This window comes from Akebia trifoliata, chromosome 12, assembly GCF_017979445.1.
Source record: "Akebia trifoliata isolate Shusen 1 chromosome 12, ASM1797944v1, whole genome shotgun sequence".
In the NCBI taxonomy this organism is placed as follows: domain Eukaryota; kingdom Viridiplantae; phylum Streptophyta; class Magnoliopsida; order Ranunculales; family Lardizabalaceae; genus Akebia; species Akebia trifoliata.
Genome location: NC_141386.1, coordinates 11,000,233 through 11,024,551, shown reverse-complemented (window position 1 = coordinate 11,024,551; position 24,319 = coordinate 11,000,233). Strand labels below are relative to the sequence as shown.

General features: G+C 36.3%; 2 protein-coding genes across 2 annotated transcripts; one reads left to right on the top strand and one right to left on the bottom strand.

Moving 5' to 3' along the window:
• Positions 1-948: 948 nt before the first annotated feature.
• Positions 949-3,704, bottom strand: LOC147388886 (putative indole-3-pyruvate monooxygenase YUCCA4). Its single transcript, XM_086418444.1, has 4 exons — positions 2,787-3,704; positions 2,255-2,503; positions 2,038-2,160; positions 949-1,379 (listed from the first exon to the last, which is right to left on the bottom strand). Exons 1-4 carry the CDS (start codon positions 3,417-3,419, stop codon positions 1,161-1,163), a joined length of 1,224 nt encoding a protein of 407 aa, XP_086274570.1. The 5' UTR covers positions 3,420-3,704; the 3' UTR covers positions 949-1,160.
• Positions 3,705-11,415: 7,711 nt separating this feature from the next.
• On the top strand, positions 11,416-12,514 carry LOC147388885 (uncharacterized). Its single transcript, XM_086419668.1, has 4 exons — positions 11,416-11,668; positions 11,741-11,997; positions 12,088-12,302; positions 12,457-12,514. Exons 1-4 carry the CDS (start codon positions 11,416-11,418, stop codon positions 12,512-12,514), a joined length of 783 nt encoding a protein of 260 aa, XP_086275794.1.
• The last annotated feature ends 11,805 nt before the right edge of the window (positions 12,515-24,319 follow it).

Below are 24,319 nucleotides of genomic sequence, written 5' to 3'. Positions count from 1 at the left end.
GACTTTAGTCTTACTTGATTGACTTTAATTTTAATTAGGATTTCACTTTACATTAAATAATGTTTTAATTATTAATTTCAAAATTTTTAATTATTAAAATTATAAAATTACCATTTTGCCCTTGGAGATGACTTTTTGCATTTTAAGTCGTTTTTCAATGTTTCAGGATATTTTGGAATCGATTTTTTGTAAGGCATTCAATGAGAATATTGGTTTGTGTCATTTATGAAATTTTTTGTGCGAAATGGTCGTGAACTTTATGAAGGGCATTTTCGTAATTTTGTCAAATTTTGTGAAAATTGACTAAATGATTTATTTTGTTTCGATTTGTTATTTTATATGTTTAAAATGATTTTTCTAAGCGTAATATAGGCTCTAGGGATGTTTTGATGTTAGGGGTATTTTGGTAATTTGATCATTTTTTAGTATTTTTACCGTGAAGCTTCTTTTTGTTTGTAAGATGATAAGTTTTATATTTTTGGAGTTATATTTTTCTAGCGTAGTGTGGTTTCTAAGGTCTTGTTAGTTTGAGATATCTCATCTGAATTTCTGAAACATATCTAATAACAAAATAAAGCATTGGAATAATCATCCATCATTAGGAACCGTTGCGATCGGGTTGACGAGTTGATTAATCAGGCGAATGCAAAAATGGGGTGTCTATATAATCATGCCAAAATAAAATTAAAAAAACCCTTACATCCCTTATACATCAATTAATTTGTCTGTCATATTATCTTACACAATCTGAGATAGAAGCAAATTTTTTTATTGACAATAACATAGACAGAACCCCACCCATCAACTCAAACCTATATCACGTGGTGGACCCAAGAATCACATCCTTTAAACAATGTTAAATTATGATTTAATTCACCAATTAAATGGTACTATTCCAAAAGATTGGAATAGGGAGAAAAATAAAAATATTGGGAGAAATGATACATTTCTATATTTGAAATCACATTATACAAAACAAAGCGAAGGAAGACCCATAATAGGAAAAGCAGGTGTAGAGCACTCATGCAAAATTGGATAATTTACAAACATAGCACAAGATCTCTATATCTGCTCGAAGACCCTAACTAATTCTTTGACCTCGTCGAACTCTTCTCACTCTTTTTTTTTTTTTTTTCAATTTTTTTGTTTTTTTTTCCTTATTATTTCCTAGTTAGGATGATATGGGCATTACAGAAATTGATTGGGTCCTTATTTGATCTCCACTGTTCAGAAATATCTTTAGCAATTTTGACGGCGTCAGTAGCCGTTCCCAAGAGCCCTCTTCTTGTAAACCCCACGCAATACAACCCTTTATCTCCCTTCCAGCCGTTAGGAAACGGCGTCTTGGGCATCCCTTCTTTCGTAAAGAAATCACTGCCCTGGAAAGAAAAAAATTATTAATTCAAATAAAATTCCATATGAATTTCCAAAGAAATCACGAATTTCAGTTCTGTAACATATGAAGGTCCACTGAGCTGAGTTAACTCGAAGATTCACAACTTGACTTGGAAAAGCCAAATACATTTATTGAACTCTACTCAACCAAAAAAAAAAAAATCTAGAATGTTATTTTCGATTTTCAATAATTAAAGTATAGAAACCCAAAAATCGCTCATATTAACTTGGAGTCGTTTTCACTTGGAATCGGCAGACTTTCCGAGATGACTCAATATAGTAGCACAGAATAAAAACCTAGAAAAAGTATCAATTTTCTGCACTAAACCTAATAGTCAGATCCATAACAAACATTTTGTTCTCCAGTTATTCCAAAGAGCAAAATAAAACCCTTTTGCAGGGTTTTACATATATACCCATTAAAATCCACACAAAACCCAATATTTCAATGATAGTAACATATCATAAATCCCAAAAAAAAATTGTTTTTTTTTTTTTAAGATAAAAAACTTACAAGAATCCAAAAGAGATTTTTTATGTTTTTTATAAAAAAAAAAAACTAATTAGTTTTGATTTTGTAGTTTTGCACACGTGTGGAGTGTGAAAGCGATTGAAGAAAAGAAAAGGGTAAATGGTGCTGACCTTGAGCCAAGAAGGGACATTGCTCTTATACCCAGTTGCCAATATAATCGAATCGAAATCCTTCTCTTGTCCATCCACGAATTTAGCTCCTTTCCTTGTTATCTCTCTCAGTCCTGGCATAATCTAATCCATAAACGCAAACACTAAAAATATCAGTTTAAAAGCATACTAACCAACACATAACTGTTTCTTTCTTTGTATTTCTTTGCTTGTTTACCTTGATTTTACCAGATTTGATTTCTGATAAAGCTCCAACATCAAGAACCGGAGTTTTTCCAGTCGCATTTTTCAGCTGGAGCGGTCCGGTTTTCGGTCTTCGAAGGGATAATCGATCTGTGTTTCCGAAGGTCAAGTGTGCCAGCAGAAGGAGAAGCTTGTCTACAAGTCTCAAAGGGAACCATTTCAAAAGAGCCATAGCGATGCCAAATGTTGAGAATCCAAACATCTCTCTTGGCAAAACATGCACCTGAAACCAACAAATTTTCAAAAAAAAGATAAAACATAAATCGATAAAAGATATAAAAAAAATTTAGTATACCCAGATCAAGAAATCGATCAAAAATCGAACAAATAGTTTTTAAGATCAGGAAATAGTGTTTCAAGGTCAAAATATGTAGTATCTTAAAACCAACAATTTTTTTTTTTTTTTTTTAAACAAGAAAAAAAATATATATGAAAATTTTAATATACCCAGACCAAGAAATCGATATAAAAAAAAAAAATTAATTTAAAAAAATCAATTAACTTACAGCGTTTCGAACAACCATGTGAGGGCTTGCATTGTGGCTACAGAGATCTAAACTTACTTCCATGCCAGAATTACCACAACCCACAATTAGAACCTTCTGATTTTTAAAATCTGAACCAGATTTATAAGCACTGGTATGAAGAACAGGGACATGAAATCTCTCAATCCCTGGAATTTCAGGAATTACAGGTTCAGCGTTCTCTCCAGTAGCAACTATAAGCCATCGAGACATATATTCGATGTCATTGGTTCGAACCTTCCATAAACTAGAACTCGAATCGAACTCTGCAGCTTGAACAGATTGTCTAAACCTTGGTTCAATGGAGAAATTCTTAGCGTAGGATTCCATATAAGAGATGAACTGATGCTTAGTTGGATATTTTGGGAAGTCTTGAGGAAAACCCATTAAGGGAAGCTCACAGAACTGTTTGGGAAGATGAAGATTTAATCTTTGATAGGTTCTGTACTGCCATAGAGAAGCTATACAGTTGCTTTTCTCAAGCAAAACTGATGGAACTCCATTATCAAATAGACAAGCTGCTACTGCTAGACCTGATGGTCCTGCACCAACTATGATGGGTCCATCAACCCACTCACATTTTAGCTGTATTTCATCTTCTTTTGAAGAACCCATTGTGAGAAACACTGAAAAAATTACACCTTTAAGACAGAAACTCTTTTTTTTTCCCCCTATTTTTGTGATTTTTTTTCTTTTGTTGGATTTGGGATTCAAAGAAATATTTGTGTTGGAACTTGGAAGGATAAAAAGGGTGTCAGGAAACTTTGAGAGAAAGAATGGAGTGGTGATTTGAGGTTTTTTATTGTATGTGAAAAGCAGAGTTCACAGAGAGGATGGTTTATGACGGAGGCGTGAAGGTTAAGGAAAGGATTCGGTTTTCTCTTTCTCAAGGCTATATTATCTCAGTTGTACAGAGGGGATGTGGACATTGGAGAAGAAGAGATATAAATACATTTATGTGTGAAGAAATTTTGTTGTCCAGAACAATAAAATTAGTCATAACTACCCTCCAAAAGCTGAGGTGGTTTGTCAGTAGAGGGTATTTTAGTCAAAATTTTATTTTGCACCGCGTAGAATACTCGTCAGCATTAGAACGAGTTATGGTTACTTTGGTAGCAAATAGGCTCTCTTCCGCTACACAGATCATTCCCTCCGTTTTTGTTGTCTCCAACAAACATACAAGAGAACATAGTATACAGCAACACATATTTTGAGACATTCTACCATAATAACTGAACATTGCAACGTGGAAAATACCAACGTGGATGTCCACGTCAAGTTAAGTGGCTAAAGGACCTCGATTACACATGTACCTCATTGATTTATATTTAACTAGGTTTAACATCTTTATAAATAAGATACAAGTTAAAACAAATTCATTATTGGGTCTCCTTTGAGTAACGAGTGGGCCCAACAAAGCCTCTAAGATAACTACACCTGCCCAACGAGTGTGGGGGCACGGTGGCCAAGACCTCCCTCCAAAAAGGGAGAGGTCATGAGTTCAAGTCCCCTTGTTGACCACTCTTAGAGATATATCATAGAAAGTGCTAGGTACATGTACGGGGAGGATATTCCACGTGCCCCAAGCATTAGATGGGTGTTGTAGGAGGCCAAGACACCTCGGTTTTCGGAAAAAAAAAAAAATAGTTAAAGGACCCTCGTGGAGAGACTTCATTCTTAATAATCCCTAACTTTTGACAATAGCTAAATATGATATTTAGTAAACTTTTTCTTTCTAAATGGTTCCTAAAGACCATTTTTGGCGTGTGAAATGTAAAAATTACTCTTTGTTCATCACGAAAATAATTCTGAAAAGCAAATGAACAAAATATAAAATCTATTTTAGATTGACAAATAAGATCGCTCTATTGAGAATTAGGGGACTAATATTCTAAATTTTAGAAAATCAAAGGAAAAGAGTGTGATTTTGGAGAAAATCTAAGTTTTATAAAAAATAATTAAATTAATTAAAAAAAACTTTGAATTGGAAAACATCTAAGAAGACTAAATCCACTAAGGATAATTTAAATCAATTTATTTTCAAGTTCTTTTTGGATAACTCAAATCACGAAACCGACAATGGTTCTTGATTCGAAAAGTTTGACAATAAAAATCTTTATTGTTTTTAATAAATCTAAGAATTGACTAAGATTTTCTTTCTTTCAAAAATTTTATCAACCAATGATCATACATCACAACAAGGATTCGATATAATGGATTCTTCCAAGTAATAACAGATCACATTCGAGATGAAGAATAAGGAGAAATAAATAACAGAATTTAGAAATAAGGTTTGTTGAAGAGAAATCTAGTATGAACTTTGAAAAATATATAAGAACTTTAAAATAAAAATTGTAATTTATTAAATATCTTGACTTTATCAATCTCCCTAGATTCGGAGATTAGTCAAGATTCATTTTAGAAAATAAATAAATAAATTAATTAAAAATAACTTATCTTTTATTGATATCTGAAATAAATCTTAAACCAATACTTGTCTTCCGATTTGTAGAAAATGATAACTAAAACATAATATAAAAAAGAGAAAAAGAAGAGATTAGGAGAGGAAAAATAGAGATATGAGAGTAGTTAGGAAATAATCCACAAACTTTGAAAGTTAATGTTTTTTTATAGACAAAAATTAGGATTGTTTTGACAACACATTTTTGTCAAATCAAAATTCGAATTAGTTTTCTTTCATGAAATACGAATTTATTTTCTTTTAAATCAATTTTCTAAGTCTTTGATGTCACCTTATTTTGATAATTGAATCAAAACTTATGGCCAAAACGGTATGACGTGGTAGATTTAGAACTTGATTTTGTTAATTTGAAACCATTGAATCCTTTGGAGCGTGCTTTGACTTTTACCTTTGACTTTTGACTTTGATAGTTTTTTACTTTTTGATTCTTCAATTCTCATTTGTTTTATCTGCAAGAAATTGATATATAATTGAATCCTCAAAATTCGTAAAAATATATGCAATTTAGTAAGTAAAATGTAACTTATGATAAATTAACTGTTATGCATGATTTTATAAAGAAATTGTAGATTTTAAGTTAGAAAACATGATTAAGTGTTCTATAAAACAATGAGAAAATACATACTTTTAGACACTTAACACCCTTTCCTTAGTTGTTGATGATATCAACCCTTAGAAACCTCTCTAATAGATCGATCTTACTCTCATTCCCTCAAGTTCTTCTTTCCAATCTTTTATACAATAAAATCGGCACAAGAAGTGATTTTTTAACATTCTTTTTACTTATTTTCTAAGAATATTATTTTATTTTTGGTGGTAAAAATGAAACTTTTTTTTCAATAAAGATTACAATTTTATTAGATAGGTTACATATTGGTTGAATCATGTATTTCTATTTATAAATGGGTTGGGTTGGGTTTAAGTTTTTGACATGATTATTATATGGGTTGGGTTTGGGTTTGGTAAATTTTCGTAATACCCTTACCTCAACACGACTTGACTCGACCCATTACCACCCCTAATTTTGATTCCATAAAAATATGTTTGGCCCACTTTGACCAAGATCTCAACTTTAAAAAGTCCATAAGCGAAGTTAGTGCTTTGCTTGAATCTATTCCACTCTTAGACTCTACATGTTAGCACACAAAAGTCGAAAGTCTTCCTGTTTGTACATCCACTCTTGTTCCTTCCCAAATCGAGCCTTCCAAATTAGAACTCAGGTCGCTTCCAAAGATTTTGAGATACGCATTTCTTAGTAAAAACCAAACTTTGCTTGTGATCATTTCCTCTCACCTTAATTCAGTCAAAGATAAGAAATTGTTAAAAATTTTGAGAGAACATCGATCTAGGCAAAAATTCAAGAATATAGATGGTTTATAAAAAGTTTACGGCTCATCCATTTCATTTTGTTTGTCGTTTTGATGAAAAAATAATGTTGGAACCAAACCCATAAAATCAAACAAAAATGAGTCACAGCATCGACTTCATACTAAATAATATTATGACCTTTACGATAATTTAATTATTATCGAATTCAATACTAACTATTATTATGAACTCCATGGTAATTAAATTATCATCGAGTTCAATACTTAATCATATATTATGAATTCAATGATAATTAAATTACCATTGAACTCGATGCTAATTAATATATAGTTTTTATGCAGTAAAACCTTCAATGAATGGTAACACCCACTTTAACTTTTAATGACATGACAATTCGCCTCAGTTGTTCAATTGCTTCAATGAATACTGAATGGTTACATCAGTATTCATTGAATGACCATTACTTGATTGCCTATATATACCTTAAGAATACAATCATTTGAATCTCACCTCTCAACCCATAATTATCTTCTTCTTAACAAAAACCTTATTATCAATGATGTTTGGTGGAAAATCTCTGATTTTCATTAGTAGATGAATCATATGAAGAAATAGAGTTAACGAATAATAACAATAGTCAGTTCGATAAATACTTAGGAAACTCATGTTACGACACAAGTAGCTTAGACGAAGCAGCTTGTGACAATATAATCGAACATCGTCAAGCTATAGAGTAAAATGAAGATTATTTTAGTGGAAAAAATAAATAGCGGCGATTGGTTATCAATGAAATTGAATATCTTAAGATGGAGATACATGAAATCAAAGAAAAATTCTTCAACAGAGAACAAGATGTACTTGAAGAATACATCATATGTGTAGAAGAAAATAATTGCATGTTGAATTTAGGTCGTACACATGTCTGGATTGACTAAGTGGTACCAGGTGCAAAACAATATACGGAAGCGTAGCCCTGCTGGCAGGGCAGGTCAGAGCAGAGACCTCCCTAGCATGGCTAGCAGGGCAGTAGAGCCATAAGCCAGATCAGACCTGCCAAGCAGGGTAGGCCAGACCTTAGGAAAATCGTAAAACAATTACGTTCATGTCAATCCCAGAGATCGCATAGGAGATCTCTATAAGAAAGTAGAATCGATCTAGAAGATACCGATAAGGTTAACAACTCCGTAGAGTTAGTGGAAATCACATGATTGCTGCCTATGGAGGAGGAAACCCTAGGGACAGTCAAGGAGGATAAATAACATAGTAAACACTATAGAGAGGGATCCTTCTAGAGAAATTAGAGTCTAACCATTACTAAAGAGGATTCATCAGCTTCTTTAGCTTGAGCATCAGAGTGATTTTGGTAGGTACCATGCCACCGCGAGGAGGGAAGTTATAGGAACGACTTTGTATCAGTACGGTTGGGTTCATCATAGCAGGTCACTAGATTCCGATCACATAGAACTGGCGTCGTCCGTGGGAATACCAGAAATAGATTGATTTTGGTTAAAACAATGATGAAATCTACAAGAACAAACGAAGTCAATATACCCCCACCAACAATTCTAGCCGTAGATGCACAACTTTTGGCAATGTTGGATGCCATGAGAAAACAACAAGAGGAAATACAGAAGAAAATGGATAATTTAGTTGAGTAGAACCAAAACTTGAGCCAGTGCCTCAATAATCAATAGCTGGCGAGGCAAGATAGTTTACCAGGAAAAGCTCCATCCGCAAGTAAAGATGGTCATACTTCCAGTATGGAAGGGAGTACACCGCTGTTGATCTCTACAGGAGAAGGCGAAACAGAGGTTGCTACTGCGACCATCCATACTAAGTCTATAATGGGCTTGACTAGAGAAGAGGTCAAAGAGATGATCAGGAAGAAGAAAGAGATGATGAAGAGCGCTGACGTAGGCACGGTAGCAGCATAAGCCATTTGGGGGATTTAGAAGCCTCTTTTTACACCAGAAATTTTTGCCAAAGAGATCCCAAAAAAATTTGTACTGTCACATTTCACCCCTTATTTAGGGATGAAGGATCTGGTGGAGCATCTTTTTTACTTCCAACAGATGCTTGCATTGTGGGAGGAGAATGAAAGGTTGATGTGTAGATCGTTTCCCTCGAACTTGTAGGGGAATGCATTAACTTGGTTCCACAAGTTGACGTGCGGATCCATCGCTTCATTCAAGGAACTCTGCATTGCCTTTGTTGCACGATACATAAGCAACAGAAAGAACGAGGGAGAAGTCGATACATTGCTTAGTAAGATATTTGATTCTGGGGAAAGCCTCACAGAGTTCACAAGGAGATTCAAAAAGGAAGCGATGTCCTTAGAGAGGTGTGATGAGAGAATGACCATGATGGCTTTCTGAAATTCTTTACCATCCGGATCAGGGTTGTACAGATCCCTAGTGAAGAAGAGGCCAGAAACTTTGGGCAAGCTGTTTGAAAAGTAGAGAAGTACATCCACTTAGAAGACGATCCTCGAAATTCAATAGGGAAGAATAAGGTTATACATGCTGTACAAAAGTCCAGTAAACAACATCAATCACAACAGTAGAGTAGGAAAAGGCCACTTGAGCAAAAAGGGGAGAAAAGAAGAAAGTGGACCTATTTTGTTATGGCTCTTAGTAAGATCTTACCTTTCATCATGCATGAACCGTATTTCTATTGGCTAACACCACTTCCTTAAGATCAAGTCAACCGTAATAAGAAATATTGTGAGTATAACAAGGTGCGGGCGCACACCACTAATAGATGCCAAGCCTTAAGAAGATTCCTGCAGAGGTTGGCAAAGCATGGAAAATTGAAAGACCTGCCTAAGAGACAAATAGTAGACCTGTCTCGAGACAAGAACCACAGGCCTGACTAGCCACCTATTGAAGAGTAGGAGGACAGGGTGGTGGTGATACATGTCATATTCAGAAAGGAGAACAAAAAGTCAGGGCAGGATGAAATTAACAAAAGGACAAAGAAAATGAGGGCAGAGCATCTGGCCCAAGTCTTTATAGCGAGGATTGGACCTATCGAGCAAACAGGGCCTTACGGAGAGTAGACAGTGGTGTTCACCGAGAAATACTTGAAAGGTGTAGCGAGACCACATTACAATGCACTGGTAGTAACACTCCGAGTAGTCACCTTCACACTCAAGAGAATGTTGATTGACAATGTAAGCTCAGTAGACATCGTGTATGCTTCGACTTTCTTGAAAATGGACCTTAGTAGGAAGGTGCTCTTCCCAACGAGAACACCATTGATCGGCTTCGATAGAACATCCAATCAACTTTGGGAAGAAATAGTGTTGCCAGTGCAAATAGGACTAGAAACTTTAATAACCAGGTTCGTAGTTGTCGAAATGAGTTCACCATATAATGCCATCCTAGGGAGAAGGTAGACACATGAGATACGAGCAGTCCTATCAACGTACTACCAAGTCCTTCGATTCCCCACGTAGCAGGGGATGTGGGATGTGCGAGACGACCAAGTAGCAGCTTAGGTGTGCACATTAGGTAAGAAAGAGTCATCTGAGGTTAAGGTACAACAATAGGAATTACAGTGGGGGGAGGCTAAGTTCATTAGACCCCCTTACTTAGAAGGTGTTCAGATGTTAGATATAGGCAAAGTAAAGCAAATAGAAGTAAGGTAGAGTTGGAATCGGATGAGTTAAAGGAATTAGAGGGATGTTTAAGGAGGAATTGTGATGTCTTTACTTGGTCTATCAAGGAGATGCCAGGAATCAACCTGGAGGTGATTTGTCACCATCTGAATGAAAAGCCAACCTTCAAGCCAGTCAAGCAAAAGCCAATGAGTTTAGCGTCACGGTTCAGGGAGGTGGTGAATGAAGAAGTGAGCAGGTTGATCAAAGCTAGATTTATACGAGAGGTACAATTTCCGGAGTGGATAGCTAACATTGTGATAGTCCCTAAGAAGAATGAGAAGGTTAGAGTTTGTATAGACTTCACAAACTTAAACAAAGCATGTCCCAAGGATAGTTTCTTGATGCCACGGATGTACCAATTGGTAGATCTGACTTCTGGTCATGACAAGTTATCTTTTTTGGATGGCTACTCTGGGTACAATCAGATCTAGCTCAGCCTAGAGATCAGGAGAAGACAGCATTCATAACTGAGCAGGGATTTTACTATTATAAAGTAATGTCCTTTGGCTTAAAAAATATGAGAGCCACGTATTAGAGGTTGGTAACGGAGCTCTTTAGAGACCTGTTGGGCAGAACAACAGAGGTATACATAGATGACCTACTGGGTCAAGGGCAAGAGGAGAAAAGACCATGTCAGTGATCAGGAAAAAGTCTTTGCCTAAGTAAGAAAAGTCGAGATGAAGCTCAACCCAAAGAAGTGCACATTCGCATTGACTTCAAGGAAATTCCTGGGTTACTTGGTCATGAAGAGAAGAATTGAGGCCAATCCAGACCAGATTAGAGTACTCAAAAGTAGGTGCAGAAACTTGTAGGGAAAATAGCTGCACTAAACCGTTTTATCGTTAAATCTTTCGATAAGTGCAGACCTTTGTACCAGCTGCTGCGAAAGGATTCCAAGTTTGAAATGATAGACAAATGTGATTAAGTTTTTTTGAAATTGAAAAGATACCTTGGCAAGACACCAATACTCTCTAGTCCAGAGATAGGAGAGGAGTTGGGATTGTATTTGGCCACTTCGGACCATACGCTCAACTCAATCTTATTCAGGACTGGGGTAGCGACAGAGTAGCCCATTTTCTTCCTAAGTAAGACAAATGAGCTACTCGAGACTTGAAAAGGTGGGCTTAGCCTTAGTCTATATGGCGTTGCACCTACGACCGTACTTCCAGGCACATCAGGTACAGGTCATCATCGAGTTTTCCTTGAAATCTATATTGAGAAGGGTAAAAGGGTCAGACAGAATGGAAAAATGGGCGGTGCAGTTGGCAGAGTTTGGGCTTGAATTCAAGCTTAGGGTCTCATTGAAAGGCGAAGTGGTAGTTGATTTCTTGGTAGACTTTCTAGTAGAAGAGAAAACAGATCTACTGGTAGAAGAGTTGGAACAGACAGATGGTGAGCAGGAGTTGCATAGTGGTCCAGGATGGAAAGCCTAGGTGGATGGATTGTCCAACTTTGATGGATCAGGTATCAAAGTAGTGTTGGTTACTCCAGATGGGACGAGAATAGAGAAGGTGGTAAGATTGGGGTTCAGAGCCTCAAACAATGAAGTAGAGTACGAGGTGACACTGCTCGGTCTTAAATCTTTAACGGGACTGGGAGTGTCCGAGGCCATAGTCTACAATGACTCACATTTGGTAGTAAATCACATCAACGGGACGTTCAAGGCTCAAGATCCCATAATGCAACTCTACTTAGAGACAATAAGATCTGTCATGCATCACGTAAGATAAATAAAAGTAGAGCATATGCCCCGAATAAATAATAGGCATGCAGATGCTCTAGCCTACATCGCCTCAATACTGGTTGGATAGGACAAGAGAGAGTTGTCGTTAGGTTATCAGGAGTGTTCGACAATAGATGAGCCAGGTTTGGCCAATATGGTAACAGTTGTGAAGGACAAAGGGTGGATGAGTCTAATCCTGACCTTCTTACAACAAGGGGAGCTACCTAGCGATTTGAAAGAGGCTATACCGGTTAGGAGCCGAGCAGGGAGATATACTATCCTGGATGGAGTTCTATACAGGAAGTTTGTGGGAGGACCACTCTTGCATTGTGTACTCCTAAAAGAAGTAAAAAAGGTGCTAAGAAAAATTTATGAAAGATACTGTGGAAATCATTTAGGGGCACGATCTCTAGCGTATAAGGTACTCTCACAGGACTATTTTTGGCTCTATTTGCAGAAGGATGCCGCATTACACATCAAGCACTGTGATAGCTGCCAAAGGCATAAGAGGATAATCTAGCAATCAACAGTATAGCTCAACTTACTTGTCAGCCCATGGCTCTTCGCGTAATGGGGAATCGTCTTAGTATGCCTGTTGCCTAGAGTGCCGGGCAATCTAACCTTTTTGTTGGTAGTAACAGACTATTTCACAAAGTGGGTAAAAGTGTTCCCCTTGGTCAGAATCCGATAGTAAGAAGTCTAAAAGTTCCTCTGGGAGATCATCATTTGCAGGTTTGGCTTGTCACACGCTATAGATTTCAACAATAGAAGACAGTTCACCGGAAAGCAGATTTGAGAATTCTGTAGCGAGCATGGGATAAAGCAATGTTTTCCACACCATACTACCCCTAGGGTAATGGCCAAGCTGAGGCCACAAATAAGGTGTTGATAGATAACTTGAAGAAAAGGTTAGGAGAGGCGAAAGGCAGATGGACATTGGTCTTGTACGAAGTCTTATGGGTTTTAAAACAACCGTCGAACCTCTACAGGGATGTCCCTGTTCGTTATGGCCTACGGGGTGGAAGCGGTTATCCCTATAGAGAACAACTCCCCTACAACAAGGTCTAGAGTAATGTAGAATGATAGAAATGACTAGAAGTTAGTCGTAGAACTAGACCTGTTAGATGAAAAACGAGATGTAGCACTAGTTCGGATGGAGTATTATCACAAAAGATTGCAAGCTTACTTCAACAAGAAGGTTCGTCCTCGACAATTTCAAGAAGGAGACTTAGTACTACGATGTGTATTTTAGAACATTTAAGAAATAACAGTGGCAAGTTGGATGCAAATTGGGAAGGGCCATATAGAGTAACAAAAGTGGGCTAAAAGGGAGCTTATGACTTGGTCACAATATCTGGTCAGGAGCTGCCTAGACCATAAAATGCATGTAATTTAAAAAGGTATTATCAATAAATATATTGCCTTAGATGTTCTAAATCTTTATGTAGGGAATAGCTGAAGATAGGGATCCAACTGGGATCTAGGCCTACGTAGGTCTTTTCTGCCTTCATTTGCCAAGTAGGAAGTTGGTCGGGACCCAACTCTGACACAAGTAACAAAAGCACCATGTGGATCCAGTCGAGATCCGGGCCTACGTGGGTCTTCTCTACTTTTATTGGCAGGACAAGATGCTGGTCAGGGTCCTACTTTGTCATGAATTTTACAAGCATTAAGTGGGGTCCAATTGGGATCCAGGCCTACGTGGGTCTTCTCTGCCTTCATTGGTAGAGCAAAAAGCTGGTTGAGGCCCAACTCTGATATGAGTTACAAAAGCACTCTGTGGATCCAGTCGGGATTCAAACCTAAGTGGGTCTTCTCTACCCTCGTTGGCAAAGTAAAAAGCTAGTCGAGGTCATACTCTATCACAAGTTCCCTAGTCGAAAAGTTAGTTGAATGATATAACTGAGAATGCAAGCAGAGGTAGAGCCTTCTTCAAGGACAATGACTCGTATAGCCGTTTGTAGAGTTATCCCAGTATAGGTTCCATTGAAAGTAAACATTACTGTAAGTAGAACCTTGGGGAAAAATGTGGAAGTACAAAAGAATAATGAGTCGATTCTTAACATAAAATCAATTGATTGTAAAAGCAGAGTAGCAATATAGGCATAAGTGGCATGTAATGAGCCATTTAACCAGCGTAAGCAGAGCAACAGTAGGAAAGGCATAATATAAAAGTATGCTAAGTTAGAAAGCAAAGCAGTAGAATGTGTATATAGCATAAAAGTAGAGCGAGTTTGTGTGGACAACAAACAAGTGGTAAGAGAAAAGGCAAGAAAGAATTGCAAATGTGACAGCAAATTTGTAAAAGCAGAACATGTGTGTAAGGACAACGTAAAAGTGGTAAGAGAAAAAAATTGCAAATGTGACAACAAATGTGAAAAGGCAAAATTTTTCCATTATTAGTAAAGAAAGAAGTATAAAGAAGAGATCCCAAAGTGGGGATAGTACAAAGAGCAATAGCTTAGCAGCTGAGAACAGGTCATTAATCAGTAGGGGAAAACTGATAAGCCGAGGGAGGAGTCTGGCAAACAGCAGTTGGGGGATAAGCTTCAGTAGTAGTACTTGAAGGGTCAACTACTTCACTCTAATCTTTTTCAGGAATGGATGGTAGACTGGAAAGGAGAGTAAGGGGTAGACTACTAGCCTGGGCTAAAGAATCTGTGGTTATAGCAAGATTCAATTCTAAGGTAGCACCAGCCTCCAAGAGATCGCTAGGAGTCTGATCGAGGATAGCAATGGGATTTCCATTCTCATCTAACTAGAGGGGGGAATATGCCCAAGACGTCCGGTCCTGGGAACATTCTTGATGGGAAACACCAAAGGAGCATTGTCCAGGTCCTCTTCTTTGTCCCCTTCCTCATCCTCTTCTTTATACTGAAGCCGAATATCTTCGAAGCCTTTGTGGTAAGCTTTTGTAGAAGCCTCCTCTACCAACAGAGAATACTGGACTTGTAGTTGCCCTAGAAGCTTCTTGGTTTTAGCCTCGTCCTCCTTAGCCTGAGCAACCTTGGCTGAATCAACACTTGTTTTCAGAGAGCTCAGTTTAAGCTCCTGATGTTGCACCTTCTCTCGGAGCTCCATTAGCTCTGTGTCTCTCTGTTACACTCTCTTTTTGTAGTTGGCCAGTTTCAATTGAAGGCCACCTTGGAGATTTGTCTGCTTCCTATTAGAGGCCTCTAAGGCTAGGTTGGCCTTGGAAAATTGGGCAAGATTAGCCTCCATATCCTCTTTAGCATCTTGGGAAAATTGGCTAAAAGAAGTCAGCTCAGCTTGGAGGGCAGTTATTTTCTCTCCTTGTTTTCGGACTAGGACAGCTGCCTGGTTCTCAGCCTCACGCCACTTCAAAAAGGCTAAAGTTACATAGATGTGAGCCTACAAAGTAAGAGAAGAATGTTGGACATAGAAGTTATGAAACGTATAGCAATCAGGAGGAGCAGAAGTTACCTGGTGAAGACTGTGGGCAAAGCGGCCAAAACCTAGATCAGCGTTAGCCCGGTCAACAACATCCCAATCCACATAAGAGATAGACTGTGAAAATAGGAAAGTGGTGGTTACTGGGTCTTTCACCTCACAACCTTTATTATATACGTGGTAAGGAGGCCGAAAAACATTACTTTCATTCCTATCCCAGAGGAAGGCCCGCGACCCATCCAGGAGAAAATAGCTACCTCCAGAGGAGTCTTACGAAGTGAAGGGCCCTTATGGTTAGACTCCTTTGGAAGGGAATAACTTCTCAAACTTTTCTTGACCAACCAACGTCTCTTTCGCTGTTGGAGATTAGGAGTAGGGCTGTCCTCCCTGGGGGTGGCAAAACTTTGCCCTGCCTGCATCTAATTCTCCGGAGGAAGCCCCACATAAACAGCTGCAGTACTAATAGTAGAATCAGTAGCATCCACAGTAGAAATAGAAGCAGAAATAGAAGCAAGGGCAACAGGCTCCCTAGGAACCACAACCAGTTGACCAGCCTCTCTAGAAAGGCTGGAACCACGAGAAGTCTAACTTTTCTTCTTTCTCTGGTTTTTGGCTCGAACAATCGAAGGCGCAACCTTAGTGGCAAGGGAACCTGAGAGCGAGAATTCTGAGAGATTGATGTCCATCACGTTGTAAGACTCTGATAGAATCTCAGAAAGGAGAGAGTGTGACTCAGAATGGATCAAACGATCCAGACCTTGCTCGTCGGAGGGAGAAGCCAGATGACTGGGATCCCGTCGTCATGAAGGAGGCCGAATGGAAGTAGAGGTAAGATGGAATGGTTTAAGATCTTTCAAAGTACACCCAGCTCGACCGGAGGGAGCTAGTCGTGTAAGTGGCTGTGGAACGTCACCTAGGAAACCTTCCACTACTGTCTTTTTTGTAGCCCTAGTTTAAAGATCCACTAACACTGGCCTCCAATCTTTAGATGTTCTGCGTTGCTCTCTCCTAGCCTCAATAGCCACAAAAGTAGAAGAATCTATTAAAGAAGCAAAAAAGCCGTTAAGAAAATAGAACAAATTTTGAATAAGGTGAAAAATAGAACACAACCAAATAGTATTACCCTGAAAGGCCCAAGGGACTTTGAATCCCTCATGAGGAGTGCCCGGGGTGAATTCCCAATCCTCAGAAATGTAGAGGGGTCTCTATGCCACTCTTTATTAGAATTAGGGAGAGATGGAATCAAGGCCACCGCTGCACTCTTGGATGACAGCGAATAGTATCGCGACCATTGGGGGTGGCTTTCAGGTTGTACCGGAAAAGGAATTTGTTAGGGGTAATGCCCATCTTCTCTACAGCCTTTACCAGACGGTAGAAGTTCCCGGACATTTGGCTAGGGATCCGATTTATCGTACTTAGTACCTCTCTATGAAAGGCAGAAAGAGGGAAACTAAGGCCACCCTTAATTTGGAGGGCTAAGATAAGGATTTCTCCCCTTAGTGGCATTCGCCAGGGTGTCAGAGTCTTTGTTAACTTGAATATGTACAAAGGCAGGAATATACAAACTTCACCGAAGTTTGGCCACAGTGATAGCCATGGAAAATTTAAGTATGAGAAAGAAATTAAATATAGAAAGAAAAGATTACCTTGGTGTAAAAGAAGTAATTGAAGTGGCAAAGTAGAAAGAAAAGTAGAGAGGGCCTTTGCGAAAAAGCATAAAGACGAGTTGCAAAGTTTTAGCATGATAATGAGCGAAGAATGCATTAAGTCCCATATTTGTAGAAAAGGTGGAAGGAGCACGTACTTCTGAGAAGACAGCCTGAGCCCAGTTGAAACGTCGCAAGATTGGTGGGTGTACGAAAAGCATCAGGACACTTGGATAGGTACATATGAAGAACAATCCATTTAGGCCGTTAAAGAAGATTCAAAGCGATGTCGCATTGAATGCATCAATTCAAAAACATCAGACGCAATTATAAAAGAGCAAGGTAGCCAATCAAAAAATGGATTGGTGTCTTGAGGAGACGAAGAGACCTTATGCCTCTTTGAGAGGGGTAATTGTAGAGGAAAATAATTGCATGTTGAATTTAGGCTTTACATGTATCCGAATCGACTAAGTGGTACCAGGCGCAAAATAATATATGGAAGCATTGCCTTGGTGGCAGGGCAAGTTAGAGCTGAGACTTCCCTAGCCTAGCTAACAGGGCAGCATAGCCATAAGCTAGATCAGACTTGTCAAGTAGGGCAGGCCAGACCTTAGGAAAATCGTAAAAATATTGCATGCATGTCAATCCCGAAGATCATGGAGGAGATCTCTGCAGATAAGTATAATTGATCTAGAAGGATCCTGATTAGGTAAACAACTCCATAGAGTTAGTGGAAATCCCATGATTACTGCCTATGGAAAAGGAAATCCTAGGGACAATCAGGGGGGATAAATAACACAGTAAACACTATAAAGGGGAATCCTTCTAGAGAAATTAAAGTCTAACTATTACTAAGGAGGGTTCCTCGACTTCTCTAACTTGAGTGTTGAAGTGATTTTCGCATGTACGACGCCATCGCGAGGAGGGAGTGCTAGGAACGACTTTGTATCAGTGCGGTTGGGTTCATCGTAGTCGTTCACCGGATTCTGATCACACAATATGCATTTGATTAAGTTCTTGAATATAAAAAAATGAATATGTAAAAAATGCATCTCCATATCATACGACACAATGAATTGATTAACTTTTTTGAATTTATTAAAGAAAAATGAAATGAATTTGTCAATAATAATAACATTGGTTCGCCATACAATATGATTGATGAACATGACTCAAATAAGTTATGTTTTACTTTCTAAGTTATGAAGAAATTGTGCTTTCATTTTCAATGTTACGAGTAAGCTGTGTTTTCTCGATGATAATTAATATTAAAACCATTGAACTTGATAGTATTTGAACACGATTGTGATTTTAAATTTATAAGATTAATTTCTCTTTAATAATAATAATAATAATTTTTTATGCAATAGGAACCATAAACATCATTTTTGAAGATAGTTTATATGTTATTTTGATATATGGTGGTAATTTTTTAATGAATGAGGAAGAAGGTTCCATGACTTACATTGAGGGAGATGTTAGTTCCAAATTAGATTACATACACAAATATGATTCATTCTCATCATTTAAAGAAAGATTTGTTGAAATCACAAATATATCAAAAAAATATATTTCTTTGAAGTACTTTATACCTGATAACAACAAAGTTTTCATTAATCTTTCAATGGATAAAGCTTTATCTTCTTTGTTTGATTTATATCGATCAACAAGATCTATGTACTTGTATGTGGTAATCAGATATCCCTCTAGGATTCCTACCAAAAATTCAAAAGCTACAACATTTGTGACTAGAATGGAAAGTTAGGAAGCAATTGATAGTCAACATCTAGCAGCACCAAAAAATAACCAATTTGCTTTACCTTTGTTATCAAAATTTTGGGAGGATATTATTTTGGTGTGGGGCAAGAATTTAGTAATAGAAAAGAATTTTGTGATGCGTTGAGGCAATACTTGATAGCTTACAATTTTGTTATGACCTTCATCAAAGATGACTCAGTTCGGATAACTTCAAAATACAAAGTCGATGGGTGTCCATAGAGGTTACATGCAAAGTTCACAATGAAGATTGTAGATGGAAATAATTGTAAGTTGAATTTAGGCGGTACACGTGTCCAAATTGACTAAGTGGTACCAGGTGCAAAATAGTATAGGGAAGCACAGTCCTACTGGTAGGGCAGGTAAGAGTAGAGACCTCCCTAACCTGGTTAGCAGGGCAGCATAACCGTAAGCCAGATCAGACTTGCCAAGTAAGGCAGGCCAGACCTTAGGAAAACCATAAAATTGTTGTGTGCACGTCAATCCCTAAGATCACGGAGGAGATCTCTGCAGGTAAGTATAATCGATCCAGAAGATCCCGATTAGGTAAACAACTCCGTAGAGTTAGTGAAAATTCCATGATTGCTACCTATGGAGGAGGAAACCCTAGGAACAGTTAAGGGGGATAAATAGCACAGTAAGCACTATAGAGGGGAATCCTTCTGGAGAAATTAGAGTCTAACCATTACTAAAAAGGATTCCTCAGCTTCTCTAACTTGAGCGTTAGAGTGATTTTGGCAGGTACTACGTCGTTGTCAGAAGGGAGGTGCTAGGAACGGCTTCGTATCAGTGCAGTTGGGTTCATCATACCCGTTCACCGAATTCTGACTACACAGATAATTACAAATCAACATATATGTGGTAGTAGAATTGCTTCTAAGACTGGTTACCCTCATGCAACCAAGAAATTAGCCTTAAAGTTAGTCATAAGAAAATTGAAAGATTGTCCTCTATATAAAGCAGATGACATGCTCAAGGGCATAAAGAGAGATTATGATATCTATCCTCAAGACATAAAATATTAGAGAGCAAAAAAGATTATAATGAATAAATTGCATGAAAATTACAATGAGGCATATAACTTTTTACCTTGGTACTATGAAAAGGTACAAGAGACAAATCTCAGGAGCATTACATGAAATTGGGTTTGAATGTCGATTTCTTTGATATTTGTATTATTTAATGCTAGTAGAGTTCGTTTTGATAACTACTATCAGTTACTCATCTTTTAGGATGAACCCATTTGACCTTTAAGACCAAGACATGTTTAGTAGGTACTATAGGTATTGATAACAAAACTGACTTATTTTCAATTGCTTATGATGTTGTAGGCAAATGAGAACGATGACAATTGGACCTGGTTTATTATGCAATTGAAATCTGTAATATCCAAGTCGTAGATATGGACTATTATTTCAGATCGTGACAAAGGTTTAAAAATTACAATTACAAATGTGTTCCCAAATCATATCATGGTTATTGTATCTGATATCTAGAGCATAATTTAAAAGATTATCTTAGAAGATCAATGTCGACATCTATAAAGGTCGAAATTGCAAAATAGGTAAGGCCCTTTACTTATGCATTGGACATAAATACTTACATGGATAACCTCAACAAAGTGAAAGATGTCTCTAGTAAAACATGCGAGTGAATATTGAGTAGTGAACCTGAATATTGGTGTAATATTTCTTCAAAGGTGAGCATTATAATCATTTGACTTCTAACATAGTTGAAAGTTTTAATACATCAATTTTGCCCAAACTAAAACTTCCAAATATTCATTTGATAGATATTATCTAAGAAAAACTAATGGTTGAGATGCATGAACAAAGAGAAATATCCACCTAGTGAGAAACTTTCTTAGTTCCATCAGTTAATGATGTACTTAATAATGCAATTCAGAAATCCTGAAGGCTTGATATTCTTTTTGTTACCAGAGATAAGATTGAAGTAAGTGATCACATTGTTCGTTGTGTGAAGGTTGACGAACAAGCACGCACATGCAATGAGTGGCAACTGACAAGTATCCCATGTGTGCATGCTTGCACTACAATTATCACCCTTGGTCAATTCATATCAAAATATTGTAAGGGCAATTATTTCACAACCAATAATTTTCTTATGACATATGCAAAAGCTATTTATCCTATTCTTGATCATGACAAGCCTGCAAATCATAAGTTTACACCACATGAAGTCAAGTTACTACCACCAATTATGCGATAACCAACTGGAAGACCTAAGAAAGAAAGATTGAATCTCAAGCTATCCCATGTCGTCCAATATAATGTAGTTGTTGTTTAAGTCATGGTCATAATAGGTCTATTTGTAAGAAATCACTTTTATAAAACCACTTTGAGAATTTTTTGTCTTTGAAAAAATAATGTTATGTAATTTTAAGTATATTTTGTATAACACAAGATTTACATTATGTCGACAATGTTTACATACATTGTATAACACAAATATTTACATACATTGAATATTTCTCAAAAACTCATTACATTATACATTTTTAAGAAAAAAAAATATGATTTCTTAAACTTCAATTTATAGGATCTATCCTATGATAAAGGAAACGTTATCTTTTACTGCATTGCCTTTATTTGCTCCTCTTTAAATGTAACATCAATTGTTTCTCCATTGATCAAACATTTTGCATATCTTAGCAGGAATTAAAATTTAACGTCTACTAAGTGTCAGTAGCATTAATAGTATATAATACCTTGGCAATATATTCAACTACAAATTAAAATTGATTAAGTAGACGTATTATGAATAAATAGTTTAAATAATATTAACAGTGTCATTAATATTTAAATAATATTACAATTGTCTCCAGTTGATTCTCGTATTGACTGCTTGGACTCCTTGACATATTGTCCACAATGATAACTTTCTTCTATTGCAAATGTAAGATAACTTGTGGTGCCCCCAAATTCTAACATGAATCCCCATGATCCCATGATAGAATCTAAGACACTCAAATACACACAACCTACAAATGATAATAAATAAATAAATAATATGATGATAATATAAAGTATTGTAATGGAAATTCTATTAAAATTGAAGTATAAGAGTGACAATATTCACAAAATAAACAGAAATGAAAACTAAAACTCAAAATTTTCCATGAAATAGAATGTGGCATAAATCCCTACTCTAACATCAAAATCCTAACTCTTAACAATTTAAAAAAGAAAGTCTTAAAGTCTAAAATGAACTAATCTAATAGAAATAGTTCCAGTTCTCACCTGGAAGGGGACTCTGATCATAAATGTGACCAACAAGACAATACTCCTTTGTAGTATCCTCTAACTAGTCCTCAATGATTTGAAGATCTACAACTATAAATGATAGGGTGAGTAATGAGAAAGTTACCCAAAAAGAAAAATATATTCTAATCTAATAGTGTCCTCAGGGAAAAAATATTCTAGTATAATTTAAAACATATGCAAGATTTTAAAAAAATATAGATAATGGCAAAAACAACGTAAACATGTTAAAATACAACTTAAATAAAAGTAAATATTTCTAAATCACTTTTCAATATAAACAGATAAACATGTTAAGCATAATATATACAAACAATGGTAGTGTGTCTGTTAAGAGCATTGAGAACCATGATAGGATACCATCCTACTTAGGATTCGAATTATTCCAAACTTCATCAGTGTGAAACTCCATCGTTAGTTCTTGATTCTGTGGCTGGTTGTTGCAACCTATCACATTTGGATGACCATTTATAAGGCTCAGGTTGGTTGTTAACTATGATCATAAGGTACAAGTCATTTCACAAAGTGTCAATACGTCAACTACTCTAGAAAGTTAATGATAGTGACTCGTCATCTTCATCTAAGCCTATCAGGTAAACATAAGATTTTCTAAGACATCTTTATACTTACCATAGTAGTTTCATCACATAGTTCACCAGTAAAGATAAAGAGAAAACTCATAGATATCAATTATGATATTAATATCTTATGTATCCCATACTACATAAGAGTTTAATGTCATAATTATTCATTTTAGGATAGCATGTCACTCCAAATGTGATATGACAATTATCTTTTAAGGCTAACACAAGCACTCTAATGGATTCCAAAATAATTATATATATATATATACCTTTTTTTCTTTTCGAAAACAAAATAGAAAATAAAGCATACAAGTGTATGGAATGAATATCTGAGTTTGTACGATACAATGGCCTAACCCATGAAAGTAAAAAATAACATTCATCGCCTCGTGATAACAAAAAAAATAAAAAATAAACATACAATCCATCTCCTTGTGATAATAATAAAAAAATATTACTCACTGACTATCTACTTGCCACCACACGCATACAATGAGAGTCCATATTCTTGTCCAAAAGGCATCACACCTACAATGCGATCCTTCCAAATTGAAATTGGTTAATAGTTTGTTTTCAAAGCTTTTGATATTATAAGTCAAAATTTTAGAAATCCTTAAATGATTAAAAAATGAAGTTTAAAACAAATTTAAACGCCAGGGATCATCTTATAGGGGGTCTTTTGAAAGAAAATAATAAATTTTGGCAGAAATCAGAAATTATTTTTTTTTGAAGAAATTTCATTCTATTGGTGGCACCGACCAAAACTTAATTGGTGACGTAGCCAAAATTTTTTGCAGAACATAGAGTTTTTCCCCGTAATGATTTTTAAATCCAAAGATCTAATTTTTTAGTTCTATTAAGATAAAAATTATTATTTTTTAAATATGGTTTATCTAAAAATCATTGCACAACAATATTGATCATGAGTTTCATGAAAATAACGATTTTTTCTCTATGTTTAGACAACTTAGATATCGTTTGGATTAAAAATAAACTATGATGCATGAAAAACTAAACCATTAGAAAAGTGTAAAGATTCCCTATAGTTTGGAGTTAGGCAATCCCTGAGAACGCATAGATCTACTCTTATCATGTCCAACTAGAATATAAATACTAATTTTATATATTTCCTCAAAGCTTTTGATGTGACAAACAAATTTTTCTCGTACAAATTTTTCTCTAGGTCGATAGAAAATTGATCGAAAATGGGAAAGAGGCAAGGGTTTTCTTTATGATTTTTTGGTTAGAAGAATAGAAGGTGCTAATAAATTAGAAAATGTATAAATTTTTGCTAGTCTAGAATTTATAATATTAAAATGGACATAACGGTCGTTAATAAATTATGTTAAGGCTCGAATTATCTAGTGCTCTGATTTTCACAAATTTGTAGTCAATTTCAATTAATTTTTCATGGCGGTTCTAATGGTGTGATTATTTTCGTCCAATTCCAACTCGAGAAATCTTTTCTTATAGATTGACCTAAATAATTCCTCGAGACATGTGTTAGAAATCTAGGGTATTACATTCTGCCCCCTTAATAAAATTTAGTCCTCAAAATTTAAAGTCGTACCTTAATCTATGAATAGTTTGAGTTATCTTATTCGCATGTCTATCTTTTGTTT

What these genes read in the sequence shown, in the direction of transcription:
- LOC147388886 (XM_086418444.1), bottom strand. Translation starts at nt 3,419, where the DNA reads ATGGGTTCTTCAAAAGAAGATGAAATACAGCTAAAATGTGAGTGGGTT. An exon ending in ACATGGTTGTTCGAAACGCT is followed by an intron (nt 2,504 to 2,786) that starts GTAAGTTAATTG and finishes TGTTGGTTTCAG; the next exon opens with GTGCATGTTTTGCCAAGAGA. An exon ending in TCAAATCTGGTAAAATCAAG is followed by an intron (nt 2,161 to 2,254) that starts GTAAACAAGCAA and finishes TTTATGGATTAG; the next exon opens with ATTATGCCAGGACTGAGAGA.
- LOC147388885 (XM_086419668.1), top strand. Translation starts at nt 11,416, where the DNA reads ATGGCGTTGCACCTACGACCGTACTTCCAGGCACATCAGGTACAGGTC. An exon ending in TAAGATCTGTCATGCATCAC is followed by an intron (nt 11,998 to 12,087) that starts GTAAGATAAATA and finishes CTGGTTGGATAG; the next exon opens with GACAAGAGAGAGTTGTCGTT. An exon ending in GATGGAGTTCTATACAGGAA is followed by an intron (nt 12,303 to 12,456) that starts GTTTGTGGGAGG and finishes CTCTATTTGCAG; the next exon opens with AAGGATGCCGCATTACACAT.